This window comes from Balearica regulorum, chromosome 7 (assembly GCF_011004875.1).
Source record: "Balearica regulorum gibbericeps isolate bBalReg1 chromosome 7, bBalReg1.pri, whole genome shotgun sequence".
Taxonomy (NCBI): Eukaryota; Metazoa; Chordata; class Aves; order Gruiformes; family Gruidae; genus Balearica; species Balearica regulorum.
The window spans coordinates 8,578,655-8,598,962 of record NC_046190.1 but is presented as its reverse complement, the minus strand read 5'-3'; the positions used below and the strand labels follow the sequence as shown (position 1 = coordinate 8,598,962).

The 20,308-nt window shown below is 36.3% G+C and overlaps 1 protein-coding gene across 2 annotated transcripts in view; it reads left to right on the top strand.

The window, feature by feature from the left end:
• Positions 1-19,152, top strand: part of ATRNL1 (attractin like 1) — a 522,496-nt gene extending 503,344 nt beyond the window's left edge. Inside the window, exon 29 of one of the 2 annotated variants that reach the window (XM_075757823.1) lies at positions 17,944-19,152. In XM_075757823.1, coding sequence (XP_075613938.1) covers positions 17,944-18,068 — 125 coding nt within the window. In that variant the 3' untranslated portion in view covers positions 18,069-19,152. The remainder of the gene's footprint in view (positions 1-17,943) is intronic. The other variant, XM_075757824.1, reaches the window with a different exon arrangement.
• Positions 19,153-20,308: the final 1,156 nt, after the last annotated feature.

Genomic DNA, 20,308 nt, shown 5'->3' with positions numbered 1-20,308 from the left:
TAAACCTGAGGTTTCACTTAATCTGTGCATATTATTTTAGATGTGTTACTAATTTGATCACTTATGTTTCTTTCTCAAAGCTCCTGTCAAAGGGCAATTCAGTCCACCTACAATCTTGATTCCTCTTTGAACATCCCTCTCCAATGATTTTTCTGATGTTATACTTTCCAGATTTGGATGTCTCAGCTAAGTGCCTAAAGGCAGACGGGATGAATTTGAGACCTTTGTCCCCATTACAAAGACCCAATCTACCTTGATCTCATGGATTTCTCTAATTTGAGCAGTCTGTTCCCACGCATGTAATGTATCTCTCTCAATCTTCACTTCTTAATGTTCTCTCTCTCTTTCACACTTCCGTCTCTGCAATTTCTCTCATTTCAGAATATTCCCAGTTGCCCCGTGCTCAGCGTGGCTCCGCCACTGCCCCTTTCTTCCCCGCACTATTAGCTTCATCTCTCCCTGCCCTATCCTGCCTGCTATGCCCATTTGCTCTCTGTTCCCTCAAATGTTTTGTTTATCCATTTGGGATAAAGCATACTCTTCCTGTGTTTTTAAAGCACTGTACAAATTGATATATCTGTATCTTTTTTCATAATTATCACATTGCAATTTCAAATAATACTGTGCCTAATTCTCCTATTGTGTTATTCAGTTTACTCAAGATTCCTATTTCTATTTAACTGATGTTGGTAGAGCAGCGTGTTGGTCAGAAAGCTTTGTACTATAATTGAGTAACAAATTATTATTTTCTTCTCATGTGTTCAGTGAACTGGTTTTGCAGATCTTTCAGCTCAATTCATTATGATCAAATGGAGAAGCATTTGTTTCAATAAGATTTTAATCTCTAGAACTATCTTTTGCATCAGTGACTTTTCATTGTTAATTGCTTCCTTGTCCCCCATTAAGGTGTTCTTGCAACTGCTTCATCCAAACTAAGCTCCTTGTCTACACACACAATTTGAAAAGACTTTTTTCTGCTTTTTAGGTAATATAAGCATTGTTGCCTTCTTAATCCAGCAGTATGGGGTTTGTGTATTTTCCTCCCCTGATGCTGACAAAACCTATACAGAATCACCTATCTAAGGAATTTTAGAAATGTCTGGAATTCTCTCCAGATATATCAGAATATAAACCATAATTTTATTATTTCACAGCACCAGTTCAGAACAGCAGGGCACCTTATCTGTGCTGGATGTTTGTGAGTGAATTACTATTAATATTAATGATTTAAAAGGATATGCACTGACTGGAGTACACCCCTGATGTCTCATAGTCATCTTACTGAGAATGATTTTTATTATAACTTCTTCTGAACCTATTGCCACTTTAAACTCCATAAAGGGCATAGGAAGCCAAGACTTCAAACACCAATTTTGAATATGCCCCGAATTTTACATGTTGAAATAAGAAAATCAGGGGATGAGTTCAAGTGATTTGCTCCTTTTTCAAAAATCAATCGGTTGTGAATTTATTGTATTAACACAGCTGACAGAGAACATACAGAAGGAATTCAGTAATGAAAAGCATTTGGGGTTTTGACAGGTCTTGGCTGAAATGAAGTCCTTTGAGATCAGCATTTGGAGGAAGAGGTGAAAGTAGAAATTGGGTTACCTGAAGATCTCTGTGTATGGAGTCTAAATTTTCAAGGGAGACTGCCTGCCAGTGTCAGGGCTTATCTTTTGACACATCCAGCCTGAAATCTATCAAAATCTGGAAACTTCTTGACTTTTCATTGTAACTTCTGTATCTGTGATTTTCTACACAAAACTTCATTTCCACAGGTCCTAAAAGTTTTCTGGAAATTTTGTGCTAATCTTGCAACCTGTTCAAAACAGCAAATCTTTTTTTTACCTACATATTCTATGCTTAATGCCAACCATAAACCATTATTAAAATAAAACTCATTCACTTGTTCTGATATTAAAATTAACTATACAAGTCATTGAATTTTGCAGCTTATTCATTTATTAGTTTTCACAATAATATAGTCCAGTTCACTCTCAAAAAAAATGTTGATTAATGCAGTCTTATTGCTCCATAGATCTATGCAGCATTTATATTGACAATTTTTAATGTAAAATAGCATTTTTTTTTGCTTGTGTTAGAACTGCAAGGCCAATGTAGATAGGCAGGAGTGAGGTAGATTGTGTTCTTTCTTGTACGTCATTAATAGCTATTTACAAAGGTCTACTCAGTAGTAGCTGTGTAACAGGATGTCAGAAATATAATTTGAAGCCTCTACTACACAGTGTGACTGAGAGCTGATAGTGATTCTCAGAACTTTTATTGCTTAGTAGATTATTGCATAAAAGAAAAGTTTAGCTAAATTTTCTTGTTCAGCCTGACTTTAAAAGTCTGTGGGTTATGGTGGGCTATGAATATGTTTCTTTTCACGTGAAAATTTAAGCACAATGAAAAGTTGTTAAGATTATAAGCTCTTTGGTGCAGTGCTCACATATTACACCCAGCACAGCGGGAGCCGTGTCCCTGGCTGGGGCTGATAGAGGTCACAGGGAGATGTCTGAGTAACAGTAATAGCAGTTGCACCAAAAAAGAAAATGACAACCCATTGCACTATTTTGAAGAGCCATTCTATCCACGCATGTTGTAATACGTAACATACGTAGAATACATTTCTGTGTAATTTTAAATGTTATTCTTAAGTGCATCTAACCTAGCAATTGAAATCTGTGTGATAAAATTGGCTGTGTTCTAGGAATTTTTCCCCAGCACTCAGAGCATGCACGGAATTATACCATTACAAAATAATCCTTTCTTGGGGTCATGCTTATATATCTTTGGAAATCAGATTACTAGTTATATATTTATTTACATGTTCAGTATTTACTGTCTGAAAAAATTCACCCTTGTGTACTTACGGCACCGAAGGCAGAGCCAAGCCCTGAAGCTTTCAAAGCTGAGTCACATTAGATGGCACAGTGATGCACCATATTCATCCTGAATTGTGCAAACCAGAAGATACGGCTTGCAATTGAAAATATTGGCAACAAAGTGTGTTAACTCTCATGTGATCACTGGAATGCTCTGTGCTAGCTTTTGAAAACATAAAATGTAAGAAAAATATGAAAAAAACCCCATAACCTCCTATCAGATGTTGCAACAGCTAGAGTGTTCAGCAGGAGTTAAGGATGGATAAAAAGTAAAAGGTATAATCCATAGCAAGGAGTAGCAGATGAGCTGCTTTCAAGACAAACAGATTCTTCATGAAAATGCTGTGACATTTATTTTCAATATTAAAAATTCAAATGCAAGTGTTTAATATGTCTCATACACATCAGCTCTTTCTGTAATTCTGGGACTGGCGCAGTTTTGCCCTTAGTCATTTGGGGATTGCTTTTCCATCCGCTTTGATCATATTGTGCTTCTGCAATATTCCCACCAGTTATCCTAAGAACTCTGATAACTGAATCTTCTTTCATCTACCCTAGAAAATAAAGTATCACGAAGGAGACTCTCAGATAAAACTGTGGAGGAGGAAAAAAAACCAAACAATCACCACCCCAAAATGCTTTTTAGCACCTTTAATGTAAACATTGGTATTTATGAGGAATTAACCAAATCTCTCAAAAAAATTGTAGCATGAATATATAGAATGCACAGCCAGTATCAAACCTTTTCTTTCCTACACAAAGGAAAGCATTTATCATTCTGGTAACACAAGGGACAGAAAACAATGCCAATTCACAAATAAAACCTCTCATAATTTAATATTGTTGTTTTGTCCCCTGCGATCCTAGAATGATAAATATTGTACCTTCTTTTGTCAGTATCAGAAACACTTTCATATGTGGAATAAAAGCTCATTTGTTATATTCATATTGGGTTTTTTTCCAGATTGCTTTTTCCCAGCTGTTTCAGTGTACATCAGAACTGTGATATTGTGCCACCGTTCTTGTGGTCATTTCAAAGCTCCAAGAATACCTGTGATGCTACCAGTTTCATTTCTATTTATTACTTTTTTGTTTTGTTTTGTTATTATTATATATATTCTTGAGGCTTTCAGAGACCTTACTGCAGCTTTGGACCTCATTACATTGAGAGGTGTACAAACATGTGCCTAATCTAGCCTATGAACACTGGAATTGTACATAGCCTGAAACTGTCCATGGAGTATGGTCCTCTGGGAAGCCCACAGGCAAAGTCTGTTTGATTTGTTACTTCTTTCCCCAAAGGAGAAGGGAAGGGACAGCCCCACAGAGGGCAACACGCTTTCCTGTGTACTTTCTGTGCTATTTGCTCCCTAGAAGGTGCTATGAGGGGCCAATGCCCATGAAATTTATGCAAAACACAGTAGTCATCCCAGCTGAAATGTCTGTAGCTCCATCCTCATCCCACCTAGCCCACAATAATCCATTATGGGTTTGCCTAGTATTGCAAACTTTCAGTAACTCAAAGCGTATTTAGATTTCAAAATGTTTCTCCAAAAGTAGTTGTCTTTTGCAAATAATCTCTAAATCTAAATAGACTTACATTATTTTCAGTGGGGAATACACAAATGTGAAGCACATTATGTTTCAAGAGCAGCTGTCCTCGCTTCAGTGTGATACCAAGCCATCTCTCATTGAATGATGGCATTAGGAAACACAGTCATTGCACTAAACCTAGGCAAACTAGCTAATCACTGTATTAGCATGCATTAGTTAATTTGTGTGTAGCACTTTGCAGATAACAAGCTCAGTATTTTTATACTATTTTTCCTCCCTGGACGCATCTCTTGTCTTCATATTTAAACCAATATGGAAAGATCAGTAAATAGTGATTTTGTAAATGACAGCTCTAAAATATGACTTGAAAGAGCTAGTGTTTCGCATGGCGGGGGGGGGGGGGAGGGGTGCGGAATGTGAAAATTCAACTTGTTTATGTCAGGCCTTCAATTTTGGGGGCAGATTCTCCTACCAAGCTTTAGATCTCTTAACAGGCTCATATATAGTTAAGCATTTGTTTCACTAAAAAATTCTCATAATGTAACTGCTGGTATGGACCAGGAGAGGCAAGTTTCAGGGCAATAGGTTGATTTTACTTGAGTAACTAGAAAGGCAAAGAATAGGACGCCAGATGAAAATGTAAAGACTGCATTGTGATTTCGTCCCAGATGAAGCACCCAGTTGTCTAAATCACCGAGCATACGCAGCTTCAGCAGAGCACAGCAATGACGTACCTCACCCTAAAGGCTGTTTGTTCCTGCAAGAGCCTCCTGGCCCTGCTTCCCTCCCCTTGAAATCCACTTCGGTGGATCTGGAGAGGACTTAAACCACACTGCCTCAGCCTCTGTGGACCTTCAGCAGCTTCGTGCACATCTCACGCTGGCACAAAGGATAGCTGTATCCTTGAGGCCATCCCTGTGAGAAAAACACATTTCCGTCACTTTTTCAGAATGATTAGTGAAAGTACAGTTAAACACATCAAAGATTAAAAGTTGCATAAAAATGTGCACTAGTTAGCACACAACTTTTAAAATCTTGAAAGTAAATACTGTTCTTAAAGCATATATGGGACTCAAGTAATGAAATAAGGATGGCTGTATTTAGATTATTCACAATCTACTTCATCGCTCTTAAAGAAATAATTAGATCATAGTTCAAATGTGAACAGTTATTTTTATCTCTCTGTAAATAGAGGACGTGTGTATTTTTCTTGGAAAAGAATTGCCAACTAAAATGAGAAGTTAGGGGAAGGACAAATAATATAAATGATTATTAAGATGTCTGCAGCTTTTAAAACTTGCCATACCACCACCTCCTCACATTAGTAAGAGATGAAAGAATGTGGAAGGGAATTAGATTAGTCTTAGTAACTAACATCAGGTTCACAAAGAGAATTCCTGATTTTGGAAGTCTAAGTAGAGAAAAGCAAGTACTTTGTGAAGGCAGTTAAATAGTGTGGCGACTCAAGCTTAATGGAACAAGAAGTAGCAAAACTAGGAAAGGAAAATGGAGGGCTATTTGGAAGGAAGGCAATGAAAAATAGTGTAGGAAAAAGCCAGGAATCCTATATATTTCACTGTCATTATATTGAATGCTTGTCCAGACAAGGCAGAACAAACAAAATCAACTCACAAGTTCACACGCCTGAACACAAACCTTACAGAGGTTTAGATAAGTCCCTCTCCTCTCTGATACTTTCCCTTTTGGGGGATAATACCTTCTATTGCTGAACCTCACACATTGTCAAATTCCAGTCCCACAACTGGGGGTTTTTTCCCCCCTCACCTTTTAAGGTAGAGGTCAAAAACCATGGTGCCCCATCTGTTAGCAACAAGGTGCAGTTTGCCACTGATTATCTACTATTTCTTTGCACCCAAGCTTGCAGCAAGCTTTTGATGAACTAATCCTAAGCAGGAACCATGCTTTTCATTATCACATTCTTTTCTATTCTTTATGAAAATCAATGTTTGCTTATGGCTGCTTCAGAGTCTCAAGTGTATGGCGTCTAATGGTATTGCTTTAAAGTTTTATATTTTATCTTTATAACTTAGGATAATTATTTATAGCTGCAAATCATAATGTAGCAGCATTATGGGAAACAGAATGCTGGATTGCATTGCAAAGGGAAGAGCAGATTCAGGGTTTATTATATTATTATATTATAGAAGGCACTTCAGAGGCTATGGAAGAAAGCAACTCAAATTGTAGCAGTTCTCAGAAGCTGGGATTTTCAAAACAGATTTCATTCATAACACACTCTTGGATCATCATCGCTGTATATATATAGCCATTAAAGTATAATTGAAATATAGAAAATCAGGAAATGAGAGAACTGAAGATAAGTTTTTCACATGTGATCAAAAGCATACGGGAAAAAACAGAGGGGGGAAAGGTCAGCAATTAAATAGAAAATAGAAGACTCAGCATAATTTCTGCTTTTAAAAAACAGATGGGAGATTTGGAAAATTGCAGTAAGGGAATTATAATGTCCTGCTGAAGGTTTGTTTCTTCTCCATCACATAGTAAAAACTTTTTGGAAGGATGTAAGTGAAAACTAGCTCCTAATCACATCCTGGAAATGCAAAGCCAGCATGGCACTTTATACAGCACGTCAGTTTTTAATGAAAATATTATGAAGACTAATACACAGAATTGCTCTGAATTTTGCCTGTTGTCTCAAAGAACCATCCAGACATTGGAAAACTCCAAGCAGAGTGTTATCTCTTGCTGCATCTTCTTCTCCCTGGCTTCATTTCTGCCATTTCTTACTGCCATGACTAGTGATGAAGAAGGGCTGCTGCAGTAACCCTTCAGAATCTGAAGGTTTATTTTCATTGAGTGCATCTTCTGAGAGCTGACATTGCTGGGAAATGGACTTCATGAGAATTTCTGGTCTGCATCTTTCACTTGGTTTCCACCTTTTGCTTTCACATCCATGTAGTAGCATGAGTCCTGTTCAACAGGAAATGAGTGAGAGGTTTTACTTTGTTGTATAAAACAGTGGTGTGCACATCGAGCTGAGATTTATGCCAAATCTGATCCCAAGAGAGGAATATTTTACAGCTCCTGTATCTCTTGTGGATGTTGTTCCTAAAAGGAGAAACACCGAATGTGAATTTGGTGTGTCAGGACGATCTTTCTCAGGTTTATCCAGTTACATCCTCTAGATGCAAAGGGACATCTAGCAGACACTTTAAATGGCAAACGTTATAGTTTGGTAATCTTTGCACCAGAATAGTGCTTTCAATTTTTTTTTTTTTTAGTGGGATTGATAAATGAGGCAATGAGTACTACTTGCTGGAGTGTGAGTACACACAGGACTAGGTAACAAGCTGTGACTGCTACTACTACTACTTTCTATTTTTTCCTCTCCAAACTAGAAAGCATGCCTAGGCCATATAATAGATTTTCAGTGATATGCAGTCATAGTAGCACTGTCTCGCAGTTTCAGGCGTTTGCTCTACCTGCATATGTCACACAGAGATGGTGCTCTGCTACTATAATTTTACTGATATTTATCTATATTGACTGTTCAAGACCAAATGTATATAATCAATTATGAACAGGCAGTGTTTGAAATGGAACCCTATTTCCATACATTTTGACAGTAACCAGGTCTAAGCGTGTCATTTTGCCTGTTAAAGTTATAATATAGTGTTGTCAGTGTAATATAGAAGATTCAGGAAAGAATAAAGGAGTAGTTGTATACCTTGCCTGTGTATGCTGGAATCCCACTCAGAATTGTTCTCTTTTGGTGCTGACTAGGTTTCTGGTAGGGTTAGTTTTATAAGATCTTTGGGTTTTGAATAGTTTTTATGGTTTGAGCTTTTCAGCCTTTTACCAAGCTTTTCTGCTAGAATTAATAAAAATCAATGTTCTGTATAAGCTGAAGCTAGCTTTGCTGATGGAGCTACCCTAATACTGACCAGCAGGGCATTTGTGTCTTTTTTTTTTTTTTTTTTTTTTTTTTCCTTATTCTTTGGCATTAATAGGTACTGAAACTACAAATACCCTTATGTTAGAGATCCTGCGGACCCTGAAGTTATCCCTTTAATAATATTTCAAAATATGGTTCAAAATTCTGGGCACGCTTTCCATCCTGTTGACTTCATTCTACATTACATTCCCAAGATCGTTTGTTTTGTCAGAGTGACTGCTGGCTATGTTGCCGGGGATGTACTGAATGTCTAATTGTGGAAATCAGCAGAATACTGAAAAACTGGCATTGTTATTTGGCCAGAACCAAATTACAAGCCAAACAGTGGTTAGAGCGATGATATATTGCAGCAGTATGTTGGAAGTGGAAAATAAGTCCAGTACTTCATCAACCTTGGAAAGCAAAACTTCTAAGTGAGAATGCATTCTGGGAAAGCACTGCAGATATCATGCCTACTTCTGATTAAGCTGCAGTCCTATTGAATTTCTGGTGAACTGTAATCATTTTTTTGTATGAACATATTCATCACTTTCTGGTTTAAATAAAATTTTTGACAGTGGGAAAAAAAGCGCCAACACCTGCAAAATTAAGGTGCAAAAGAGAAACAGCATCTTTGAGGATTATTGCTCTGATCCTCTCCTTAAAAATAAATGATAATGTAAGCAGTATTGTTTTCTCTCCAGTGGGGGCAGAATTGGCCCCTATTGGGCCCTTAAACCTATAGTCTTTGAAGTTGTGTGTTTTGTCTTGAGGAGGAGAGTAGTAAAGCTGCATATCTGACAATATATGTTAGCACCCAGATGGAACATTAGGGAGTTATTCGCAAAAACTCGATTTCACCTGGTGAGGTTAATCACCCCAGATTTCCTCCACAGACAGGAAGATATCTGCTTTAAATCACCCCTGCAAATTAGGCCCCTCTGGAGGGAAGCAAACCCCAGTGAATACCTCTGCCTTGTCTCCTTCTAAATGTTCTCCTGATTGCTTGGTTGATTTTGAACCTTCTCTCTGTTTCCCTGATACTCGTACACGTATATGCACACACACACGTGCAAATATTCTGATTACTTCATTGCATGAAACGATAGTTCAGCATCGTATTAACGGAGTGTCGATCACACTCTTTATACGAACGATAAATCCCTGTCTCATGGGTGTTCGTCCTACTCATGATGTTTAGTACGGCTTTAGCTTTCATCACAGTGCTTAGAGAGTCCAACCTGCATGAATGGATTTGGGTAAAAAGCTTTAAAAATGTTATAACTGAAGCTCACCATTTTTTGCAGTTTTCATTTCTTTATTTTTTCTCTGATTGCTGTGCGTGATGCCAATAAAAGGAGATTGCTGAAGACAGAGAATAAAATAATGGTGTACAAGTAACCTCAAGTGTATTGGTCTGGAGGAAGCTTTCGCAATCCAAATGTGTCTAATTACTATAGAGAGGTTCATAAACTAACCCCAACTGGGTCACAGCTGTGATACTGACTTCTAAACAAAACCAATTATAATTTCGTTTGTATTTACCCAGGTAGTTCTAAAAGTAAGTGAAAATAGTGCTTCTTCAGTACTCCAAGTAGATTTTTTTCTCTTCTACAGAAATAGGTTTACAAGACCAAATTAGATTCTGGCATGATTAATGCATCTCACCAAATTCTTGCAGAGTAGCAAATTAGTTTATAGTGATTTTCTTGAAAACAAATTAAACGGTTGCACAACATCACAAGAATAGAGATCTTTTTCATAACATATGGATAAATGATTCAATGGAAAGGAGATGTAATCAAACTGAAAATTTAATAGTTTGTGCGAAATAAATCCAAATGTTTCAAATATTACTGTCCATTATAGAAACCTGTGTAATTACTTGCATTTTAACACATGATGTGTAATATGTACTGGGAGAGGATCAAGGAATTAATCTGCATGAGGTTTGTGCATATTCTAAGCAGATTATTCCTTTTTAGGTGTTTTTATAGCCATCAGTTAAAGACCAAACCCCTTGTTTTTCTAAGAACTTCAAGTAACAATTATTTTATGAATTACAGGTGGTTTGCCATGCATGTACTTGATTGATAGTTTTCTGAAAATGTTACATATCCTATAAATTTGCTTTTTCCCTCCTAAAAATGTAAACATATTTTGCTGCTGATACACTTGTTTGAGACTCCACAACTTATATTCAAGAAATGCAGGGTTGAGAAAGTCTGATCACATGCATAGTTATTCATGCAGTAATTACTTGTTGCTTATTTTTTAATGTAAAGGGGGAAAAAATTGCACACAAAAATCTGCCATCATTTTGCATAAAATAAGCCGTGTTGAAAAAGACAATGGAATACTTAGGGGCGTTCTCAGATTTGTCTAATTATCCTTCATGGTCCGGGGTCCAAACATTACAATAATTGTATAAAATAATGGTCTAACAATAGATCACTTCTCTGTAATTACTGCCAAGGCAAAACTTCTTAGATAAAAAACATCAAGATGCTTTAATTCTCTTAGCTCTGCTATTCGGTGAGAACAATATATTTCCTGACTAAATGTGATGTCTGCTTTATTAATTGAAATTTAGTATTGCAGCTTTAGGAGCTATTGCTAAACTAGTCCAAATGTAACCATTCCCCAAGCCTTTATCTAAGGTGAGTCAATAAGATGTTCTGAGACGAATATTCTATCTTCAGACTCATCAGTCAACTACAATTTTTTTTTAATTTTTTTTTTTTTAATCTTTGGAGTCATTCTTAACATCACTAGACAAATCTGTGACAAGCTTTACCAGGGAACCCCAAGGTATAGAGCCCAAGAATTAGATAATATACCTAGTAATGTTGTTTAACCATCAGAGTTTAAACTGTGATTTACTCTTCAAAGATTTATTTTTTTTTTGGACAAAGTAATGGGTCAGAGATCTTGGGAAAGTATCCATAGTTCAATTTTTTCCCTTATTTGTAGAAAATGCATGTATTTGACTTTAATGGAAGTCTGTATTCCATACTCTGGATTAGGGTTACCCTTCACCAACAGGTTATGTAGTTTATTTTTCATTCCTACAACATTTTGCATTTCTTCGTATTAGTTTGTATTCCACCATTTTCCCTAGAGTCTGTGTTAATGATACTGTTACCCTTGCTGTCCCTCTGGTCTTGCCCAAGTGTTCTTCGACTGTCATTCCTTTGCTTCCTCACTTCCAAACTCCATAGTCTTGATAAATTCTGTTGCTGCAGCCTCTCCAAAACACCATCTTCCCTCTGCATCACCAAAACAAAAGCCCTTGCCTGGGATCTCTGCAGCTTACTACCACATTGAACAACTGCTGTCTTGACCACATTTATGTCAAATCTGTTTCTTGACTATTTTTTTTTTTTATCACAGAAATCATTTTTAGTAGCTCCACGCACTTCCTTTTTCTGTTGCCTCAGATATCACTATTCATCTTCAAGAACCATCATGATTACCATTCCCCTCCTATCATCTCTCCCAGCTTGGATCAGCCATTATCTCAGTCTTTCTCTCCCACTTGTTGAGTAAGCGCCTTTCTACTTCCATCTGTGCTGCCTTCCCTGGGCAAGGTGCACAGGTTGGATTGATGTACAGGTCTGACAATGCAGTCCAGCTAAATGCAATAATGTCACATTAGTTCCTTTGAAAAGTAATCAGTAAAGTCTACACATCTTGTCTTCCAGGAGGACATGAGTTGAAAAAAGTGGGTGGGAGAAAACAGCTTCAGTTAATCAACATTAGATTGCACCAATCTCAATCTACTACCATCGTGTCTCCAACACCTTACTGTGTCCCCTTTGTCGCTGCAGTGTTTGTTTGTCCTGCTGAACAGACAAGAGCTATCCCAAAGTGCTTGGATAACTATCCCAGATTGGTGCGGATTAGCCTGTCCTTCAGGAAGTTCTTGTGCACCATGGTCGCATCGTCAATCCCTGCCTGTCCGTAGCCAGAGAGACCAAGCAGCCCATGCGGGCTGTCTCTTAGCCACTGGCAGGCTGGATAGTTTACAGGCACCAGATGTTGTACAGACCTGGATTACAGACTAAACTAGATATATCTCACACTGAAAGGGAAATGGGAAACTGCCTGACTGTATTTAAAAAAAAAATTAAAAAATCACTACCGGCCCCTTGGAGTACAAATATTTCACACAAATATGTAGGGCCATTTCCTTTTCAAAATGAGAAAAATTGGGAAAGGCTGAACATTTCGTAAAAGATCCTTTATTGTATAGTCTGCATTTCCCAAAAACTGACAGCAAGTAATTTATAAGTCTATTCTGGGAATAAGAGTTTCTTAGCCCTTTATAGATAGCTGTTATTACTAAATACCAAGGGTATAATACAAAGGAGCATGACATCTCCTTTCTACTAGTGTGTGGCTATTTAGTTCCACACTATCATTATTTAGTTTATTATTGTTACGGTTTAAGCTCTGTCACATATTTTACTTATTTAATTAAGTTATATGCATAAGAAAAAGAAAACATACTTCCTGGAGTCCTGGCTGTCTTCCCATCTAGCAAAAATTATCACTGAAAAAAACCCGATGGGGTTGCTTACCCAAAGTAATTTCCTAGTTAGTTTAGGTTGTTTAATATATCTTTCTCATAGTAAGACTGGTGTCAACTTAAAATAAATGTGCATGCACCAAGCAGGAAGAGAAGCCCATAAAAAGACTTTGTTATTTTGAGGTGCTGTCAGCTTGTCCTTTTAAAAATTCTAATTCAAATTAAAAAAAATAAAAATCTATTTGTCAGGTCATGAAGATACTTATTCTTCTTGGCAGTTGCTTATGATTGGTTTTCTCTGTGACTAAGTCCGTGATGTCTGGATATTGTCTAGGCACACCTGCCAGATCAGGACCCTCAGATACACATGAAGGATTTGACTATTTTCTGACTTTGAAATCAGTTTAGCTCTCTTGTGAGATACACTGGTTCCTCTGGCCATGTACAGTCTTGAACTTCAGGTGACAATTTTTCTCATGGAAAGTAGGGACATGAGCATCAGGTTTGTACGTGGTTAGAAGGTTTTTTGGGTTGTTCCTTTGAATCCCAAATTTTGTTCTGGTTCCATTTTATGTGTCTTTTGGATATCTCCAGACATAATTTGTTCTATAGCACAGGAGTGTGCAGCACAAACAACATCGTAGCCTTTTCCGTCATGAAAATTAATCATGATTTAGTCCATTTGAAAAATAGTTTGAGAAAACGGGAAAAGTATAGGAAGTACCAGACAATCTGGAAAATTTTACCAAACAACTAAATTGAATAAGAATATTCCTAGCACAATGTTTCATAGAAAGTGAGAGAATATTTTCAGTGGGTACTCAGAAACACTTGCCTAATAACAAGTGTCTTGAAAGTTATGTTCCTCCACCATTATAGCCACTATAGCTACCATATGTATTTCCTATGAAGAATAAATGTATGCAGTCCTGGTATGCATCCACAAAGTTGATGGTGAATGTGATCTGTTTCATCAAATTAAGAAATAAATGATAAAGCCCCTGCATTTTTAACAAGGTGGTTTTGTATACAAAAGTCATTTATACATATATAGTATACATTGAGTATCTACAAAAAAGTTCTTTATAGACTTACAATATCTATAAATGACAGAACTCATAAAAAGTCCCCACATGATAACTGGTAGTTTTATTGATGAGCATGAAATTGTCTTCACTGGCTTCACTCTGTGCTGTGGTCATCTTTGTGAGGCACTGGAGGCTAGAATTCTCATCCCTCAGTATGTCTTCAAACTGCTGAGATCCTTTTGAACAGACATCCTTTATGATAAAAGGACTCCGTCCACTATTAGGTGAGCATGTACAGTAACATGTCTTTAAAGAATTAACAAATGGAAGTGACACCAAGACTGCTGGGTGCTGAAGGGTGAAGCTATTCCTTTAATATATAGCGTTTGCCCAGTCTTTCGTGTTTAAGTCTCTCTGTATGGCAGCTGTCATTTTATTTTCATTGCTTAAGGTCACTTTTAGCAATGACGATAATTTTGGTTAAAATATCAAACAAATCTAATCGATCTACTTGAGTTGTAGTTATTTTATTGTCTTCAGCTTTCTTAACATTCTAATTCTGTGCAACAATGAAAACGCGTAGAATTTAATCAAATGAAGACATCTATCCAAATGTTATCTCCCAATAATACATATTTAAATTGAAAAAACATTTCCAGTTTTCCTCCAGAATCTGAGGTCATTCTTTGTTCCCTTACTTTTAACAAAGAGGATAGTAAGAACTCAATGCATTTCTCATTAAAATGAACAATAGAGGAGGATAAAAGGTGTTTTAAATATGCATGCTGGCACGTAAGACTAACTTTTTCAATGTTAGGATTTTTTTCTGCTTTGAGAGATAGTGTAGCCTTCCATCAGTTCAAATGTAGCTGTATACAATCAGAGGAAAAACGTTTAAACATCCCAGCATGGGTATTTCCATTTAAATCTGATTACAGTGAAATAAAACTGTAGCTATTAAAGGTTTAGAAGAACTACAAATACAAGCAGTAAAAGAAGACAGTTAGTAAATGAGGTAGTAAAACATTTCAGCAGGGCAAACAGTTTATAGCACTCAGCCTTCCTGTAGCAGACTGTGCTATTCACTACAGACCCGTGCACTGTTCCCTGAACTGCACTTAAACCTGCAATTAACCTTTCACGCCTAATGAAGCTGTTTTGCTGCAAAATTAAAATATATAGTACTGCCTGTTTTTACAGAGACTGGGAGGAGAGCATCTCAAAATGAATGACTTTTTCAGATGCTTTTGTTCAAATGCGGAATTAAAGTGCTGTTTGTGTATAAATCGGGAATGCGCTTTTCAAGGCAATCTAATTTGATGTGCTGTATTTTATTCCTGTACTTATTAATTGTTTTGCATAATTGTAAAAAAAAAAAAAAAGACAAAAAATTCACACACCAGTAATTTTATGTTTAGACACTTACTTCCTCAGAATAAACTATTACCATTTAACTTCCATTAGGAAAGACAATAGTTCTGCTAAAGATAACCAAGTTCATATTGCTTTCTCTGGTATTTTTCTCATTGTGGATGCAATTATCTCTTACAAAAATATACTTTCCACTTATGTATTTGACTGGGCTCACTTTTTAATGATCTTTCCATACATATCCTTAAAACAAGCTAGGGATTGTTTTAGCTGCGTAGAACTAGGTCAGGTTATTTCTATAACATTTAGTAGAAAAACAAACTAAACTTAAAAATAGGCCCGGTTCTGCAGCTAAGCTTGAATCTCCAGAAATTACACTATTAGAGGTGACCCATTGGTTCTCCATGTGGGGTGCTTACTGACTCCCCTGTTCCTTTCTGCCACCTTCCTCAAGGGTCAGAAGCAACCAGAGAGCACGTACTGGTTTGGAGAATACCAGTCTGGGTGGCAGGTAGGGTGCTTAAATGGCAGCATTCAGGGAAGGCAGGTAAATGAAATAACTTACGAACTGAGGTAACAGGTACAGAACACCATAAGATTTACAGTTCCAACTTTAATGACTATAAATGTATTCACATTCGTTGTTAATATACAAAACCTGTAAAATAAAGGGAATGTTTTGTTGGGGGTTTTTTAATGAATATTTAAGCTACAGCATTTTTATCAAATCTTCTGTTGTATTTTGATGTAAATTCTGCTTGCTTGCAGTGTCTGTGCATCAGCTTGACTTGGTAAATGAAATTCCTTTAGACTGCCAGTCTGAAATAATGAATTGTTCCCCCAGTTAATTGTATTGCTTTGATAACAAGGAACTGTGCTGGGCGTAGAGAACATAATAAATGAATTTCATCAGATGATTTGTGTGACATTTTGAAAAATGATCTTTTAGAGTGACCCAATTTTAATGGAACTCTAATAGTATGCCAGTATATACCAGCATGCAGCATTATATTTGAAGGAAATAGTTCTTCCTTTTTGTTAATTGTTATGTAAAGTGAGGTTAGCATCATACATCCAAGTATATTTTAAAATCTCTTATAAAAAATGGAAAACCTGTTTCCCTAATAGTATTCATTCCATTTAGCATATTCCCTAAGCCTAGCTGCTAAAGACAGGATCACATATAAGCAACCATCAAAATGTTATTTAGGTTTTATCCTTGAATTTGCTAATGCCGGGTACTGCTGATACTTTAAAGGTGCCTCAAAGATTTCAAAAATTCAATTTATCAAAGTCCAATTTAAGGCATCGCTAGCTCATGCCAGGAAATATATGTGTATGTGAGAAAAATGACTTAATTAATCTTGGCTCTTACATATCCTGAAATGCAGCAATGATAATTGTACTTAGCGTTTTATAGTATAGTGCCATGTATTTTCAAAAAGCTGTATGCACATTAATTGATTCTTGCAACACTTTTGTGATTTAAGAAAGATAGCATTACAGTGTGCAATAGCATAGATTTTTTCGGGATACTGGAAACTTGAACCAAATCTGATGGTATATCATATACTAAAAAAAGAAACCCGTAGAAACACTTGTAAGTGAAAAATATTTTTTGCACATTTTCTTAGTAGGTAAGTATTGTAATAAGTGAATGCATGAAAAATATTCACAAAATGGGATTCTGTGATAGATAGACTGAGTTTGCTATCAGTCTGAGTTAAAAAAATAGAGACTGCCTGTTAAACATGGTGAAAAGTATTTTCAAAGGTTTCCTTGTGGAATAGTACTGTTATTGGTTAGTTACTGAGACGTATTGGGCAGTATGGAAAACTGGTTTTTATTGCAGCCATGGTGAACTAAAACATGAATGATGTGAATACTCCTAATCTGTTTCATTGCAATATTGCCTGTGTGAATTTGAAAATTTAGAACTACCATGTATTAAATGTTTGGTCTGTAACACCCTGTAAGGTTGTAACAGATCACGAATATCAACAGCTTAACCAGAATTTGAAAAAGAGGAATTTTGGTGAGTTGACAACACTTAGAAATTATCCTTGCCAACACCATCACGGTTCACTGTCTGTTCACAAATCTATGCATTCTGGAAAGATATTTTTCATATCTTTTTGTTCATGGTAAATGCTAACCTCTAAATATTTCCAAATTAGGAAGGTGTATATATGGCAAGGGAAATATTCAAAGATACAATTTCGTCTTAACTGTGGTCTCCATGTGTCTTTTATTTTCTGATTTGATAGTCTCATCCATTTCTAAATATAATGCAGAAACATTTAATAAGAGAAAATCCATGTCAGAGAGCTGCTGGTCCACATAACCAAGATAATGGTGATAAAGAGAGGTGATGCTAAGATCACATAACAAATCAATAAGAAACTTAAATGGAACTCAGTTCTCCTGATTTCCACTCTAGTATCTTAACTGCACTTTTTTTCTTCCTCCGTTTCTTCACTGTTAGCAGGTAGCATTTTAGAAAGTGAGAACTTGTTATCTAACTCTGAAATAAAACTGATCACTTCTGGGAAAGTACAAAAACTTGGCATGAAAGGAACCACCACACTGCTCTGGAACTCTTCTCAGGAAAGCTGGGCATTAAATTTTGTTTTTCGTTTATTTATCTTACAGGTCTTGCAATTGCAAGTGCACTGATAGACATTTCACAACAGAAGCCTGCGGACTGTAAAGATAAGAGTTCAGGAGTCAGAAATCGGAAACATCATCTTTCAACACGTCAAGGAACTTGTGTCTGAGATTCAAAACCTACAATTGTATATTCTGTAATGTTTTCTTTTTAAATGGCTTCCATTGAAAGCTATACTACAGCCTCAGTTTTTAAGGAGGCAAATCTATGAATGAACATATGAGGTACTGTGCTCTGTTATAGTCACACAACCTACTATACCCCAAAGCAGAACAAACTTATGGTAGGTATGAATATGTTTGATGAGCTTTAATAAAAAGAGTGGATCCTGATACCAACAAAATACGAAATAAAATACCTAGTATTCTTAATCCTGAACATATCAGAGCAGGGAAAAACCTTGAACAGAACTAGGAAAAACTGTACATTTTTTTGTAATGTAGAAGGAAATTGTATAATTGAAAACTTAGCAAATTCCAGGAAACTAAAGGATGTTTTTGTATAGCTTAATGTAACAATGAGTATTGTACAGTTCTTTCCTTGTAATCAGCATTAAGATTTCTTTCCAGCAAGCAGGAACTAAAGAGGATCATTTGGATTTAGGTGTTCTTTTATCATTGCCCAAAATAGGCAGCTTTTGAATTTAGCATAGGTATAACCCGAGAGCACCATATGTAATATTTGAAAGATAATTCCATAAAAAACCTTGATTTGAGCATTTCATGATTATTTTTCTTTACTTTGCAAAAGGCTCGGAAACATAATCTGAGCTGCAGCAGAATGATGGGTGGGCTTTCATGTTTCTGTACCTAAGAGTCTATTCTGAATTCTGAATGATATATTTCACAAAGAGCACGTGTGGGTCCTCCATGCCAACTAACTGATTACCAACATTAATTGAGCATGGAAAAGGTTCTTCTGCAATCAGGTTTGCTGTTTTTTCCCAGCGAGTATCCCAGATCGCAAGTCTAAGGAGAGTTTAACTGCTGTTATTCTACCTGCTCCCATTTCAATATTGAAATTTGCTAGTATCTATATAGTGTCCTGACCTCCAACCAGAAGAAATGAATCCCAGTCAGCACGTTGACCCTTGTTTTTATAATAAAGTGTGGATGGTTTTTGTTCTCCCAGCTGCAGAATTTAGTCTCATCCTCAGCTTCACACCAGTTAAGGAATGACCCTGCATAAGAAAAGTTAAATAAATAAATCTTTAGAAATCCAAGTTGCTTCCACCAGTGGTTCTCAAATCCAACATCCAGTATGGAACCTCACACAATCAGTACTCAGCAACAAAAAGCAGATGAAAGAGTTTTCTTTCTATAGGACATTAGTCTTTTGGGGGGCTTGGTCACCACAACAGATAACCTAGCAAACAGCTTTAATGGCCCTCAGTCTTTTTATTTACTCAAAATTCCTGAATATACAAAAGAGTAAGAGAATGCTAAGGGGTAGGTAGCAGACGTGTCATATTCTCATTTACACATTACATGTTGACAGCAGTATAATACGAAACTAGTAGTTTTGTATGAGCTTGTTGAAAGTATAGTTTCTCAACTCCAAATTTGCCACCATACTAGTACAGGAGAGTGATACAGAGGCATAAATGCCTCATGTAATGATAGACTTTTGGTAAATATGAAAGATATAAAAAGATTATTGATGTTTTCTACTATATCTGTATTTTTCATGTTCTTTTTATTTCGGGAAGATGCTGATGTTTTACTGTTTCTAGTTGACTACATAGTTACTTGCATGCCATGGTGGTGCAGTAGCAGTAATAAAGCCCTGTTGTGAATTGTGTTTATTTCGTAACGCCATTCATACCTAGAAGTACTCAGCTTAAGTTGGATGAGGACTAAATGTAAAAAATAACTATAAAAAGGAACGACTGTACAGTATGTAGTTATATCTTATACAGGAATATTAGGTTGCGTCTAACCATGACTGCTCTATTGTTTTGATAAATTATGCACTTATGAATTATGGTATAATTATTTCTTATGCTGGCATGATTGTTTCAGTATTTTCATATCTTAACATAAGATTATTATCCTAAAATAATGTCATCAGAATCTTGTGACTTTTATTGCCTATTCTGACCTCAGTCTCTTATATCTTAAAACTTTAAAAATTCCTTTTTAAAGTTTCTGTTGGGAACTTTCAATCAGTGCTCCTTAGCATAGTGAAAAAAATGGTCTTTTGAAAACAACCCTTTCCGACAGTTTTAAAGTTGATCTGTTCAAATGAATATAAACCGATGGAACTGGTTTATATGATGCATACAATTATGAAAAGAAAAGACCCACTTGAATATATTCCAAACTCTATATTATCCTCAACCTAAACATT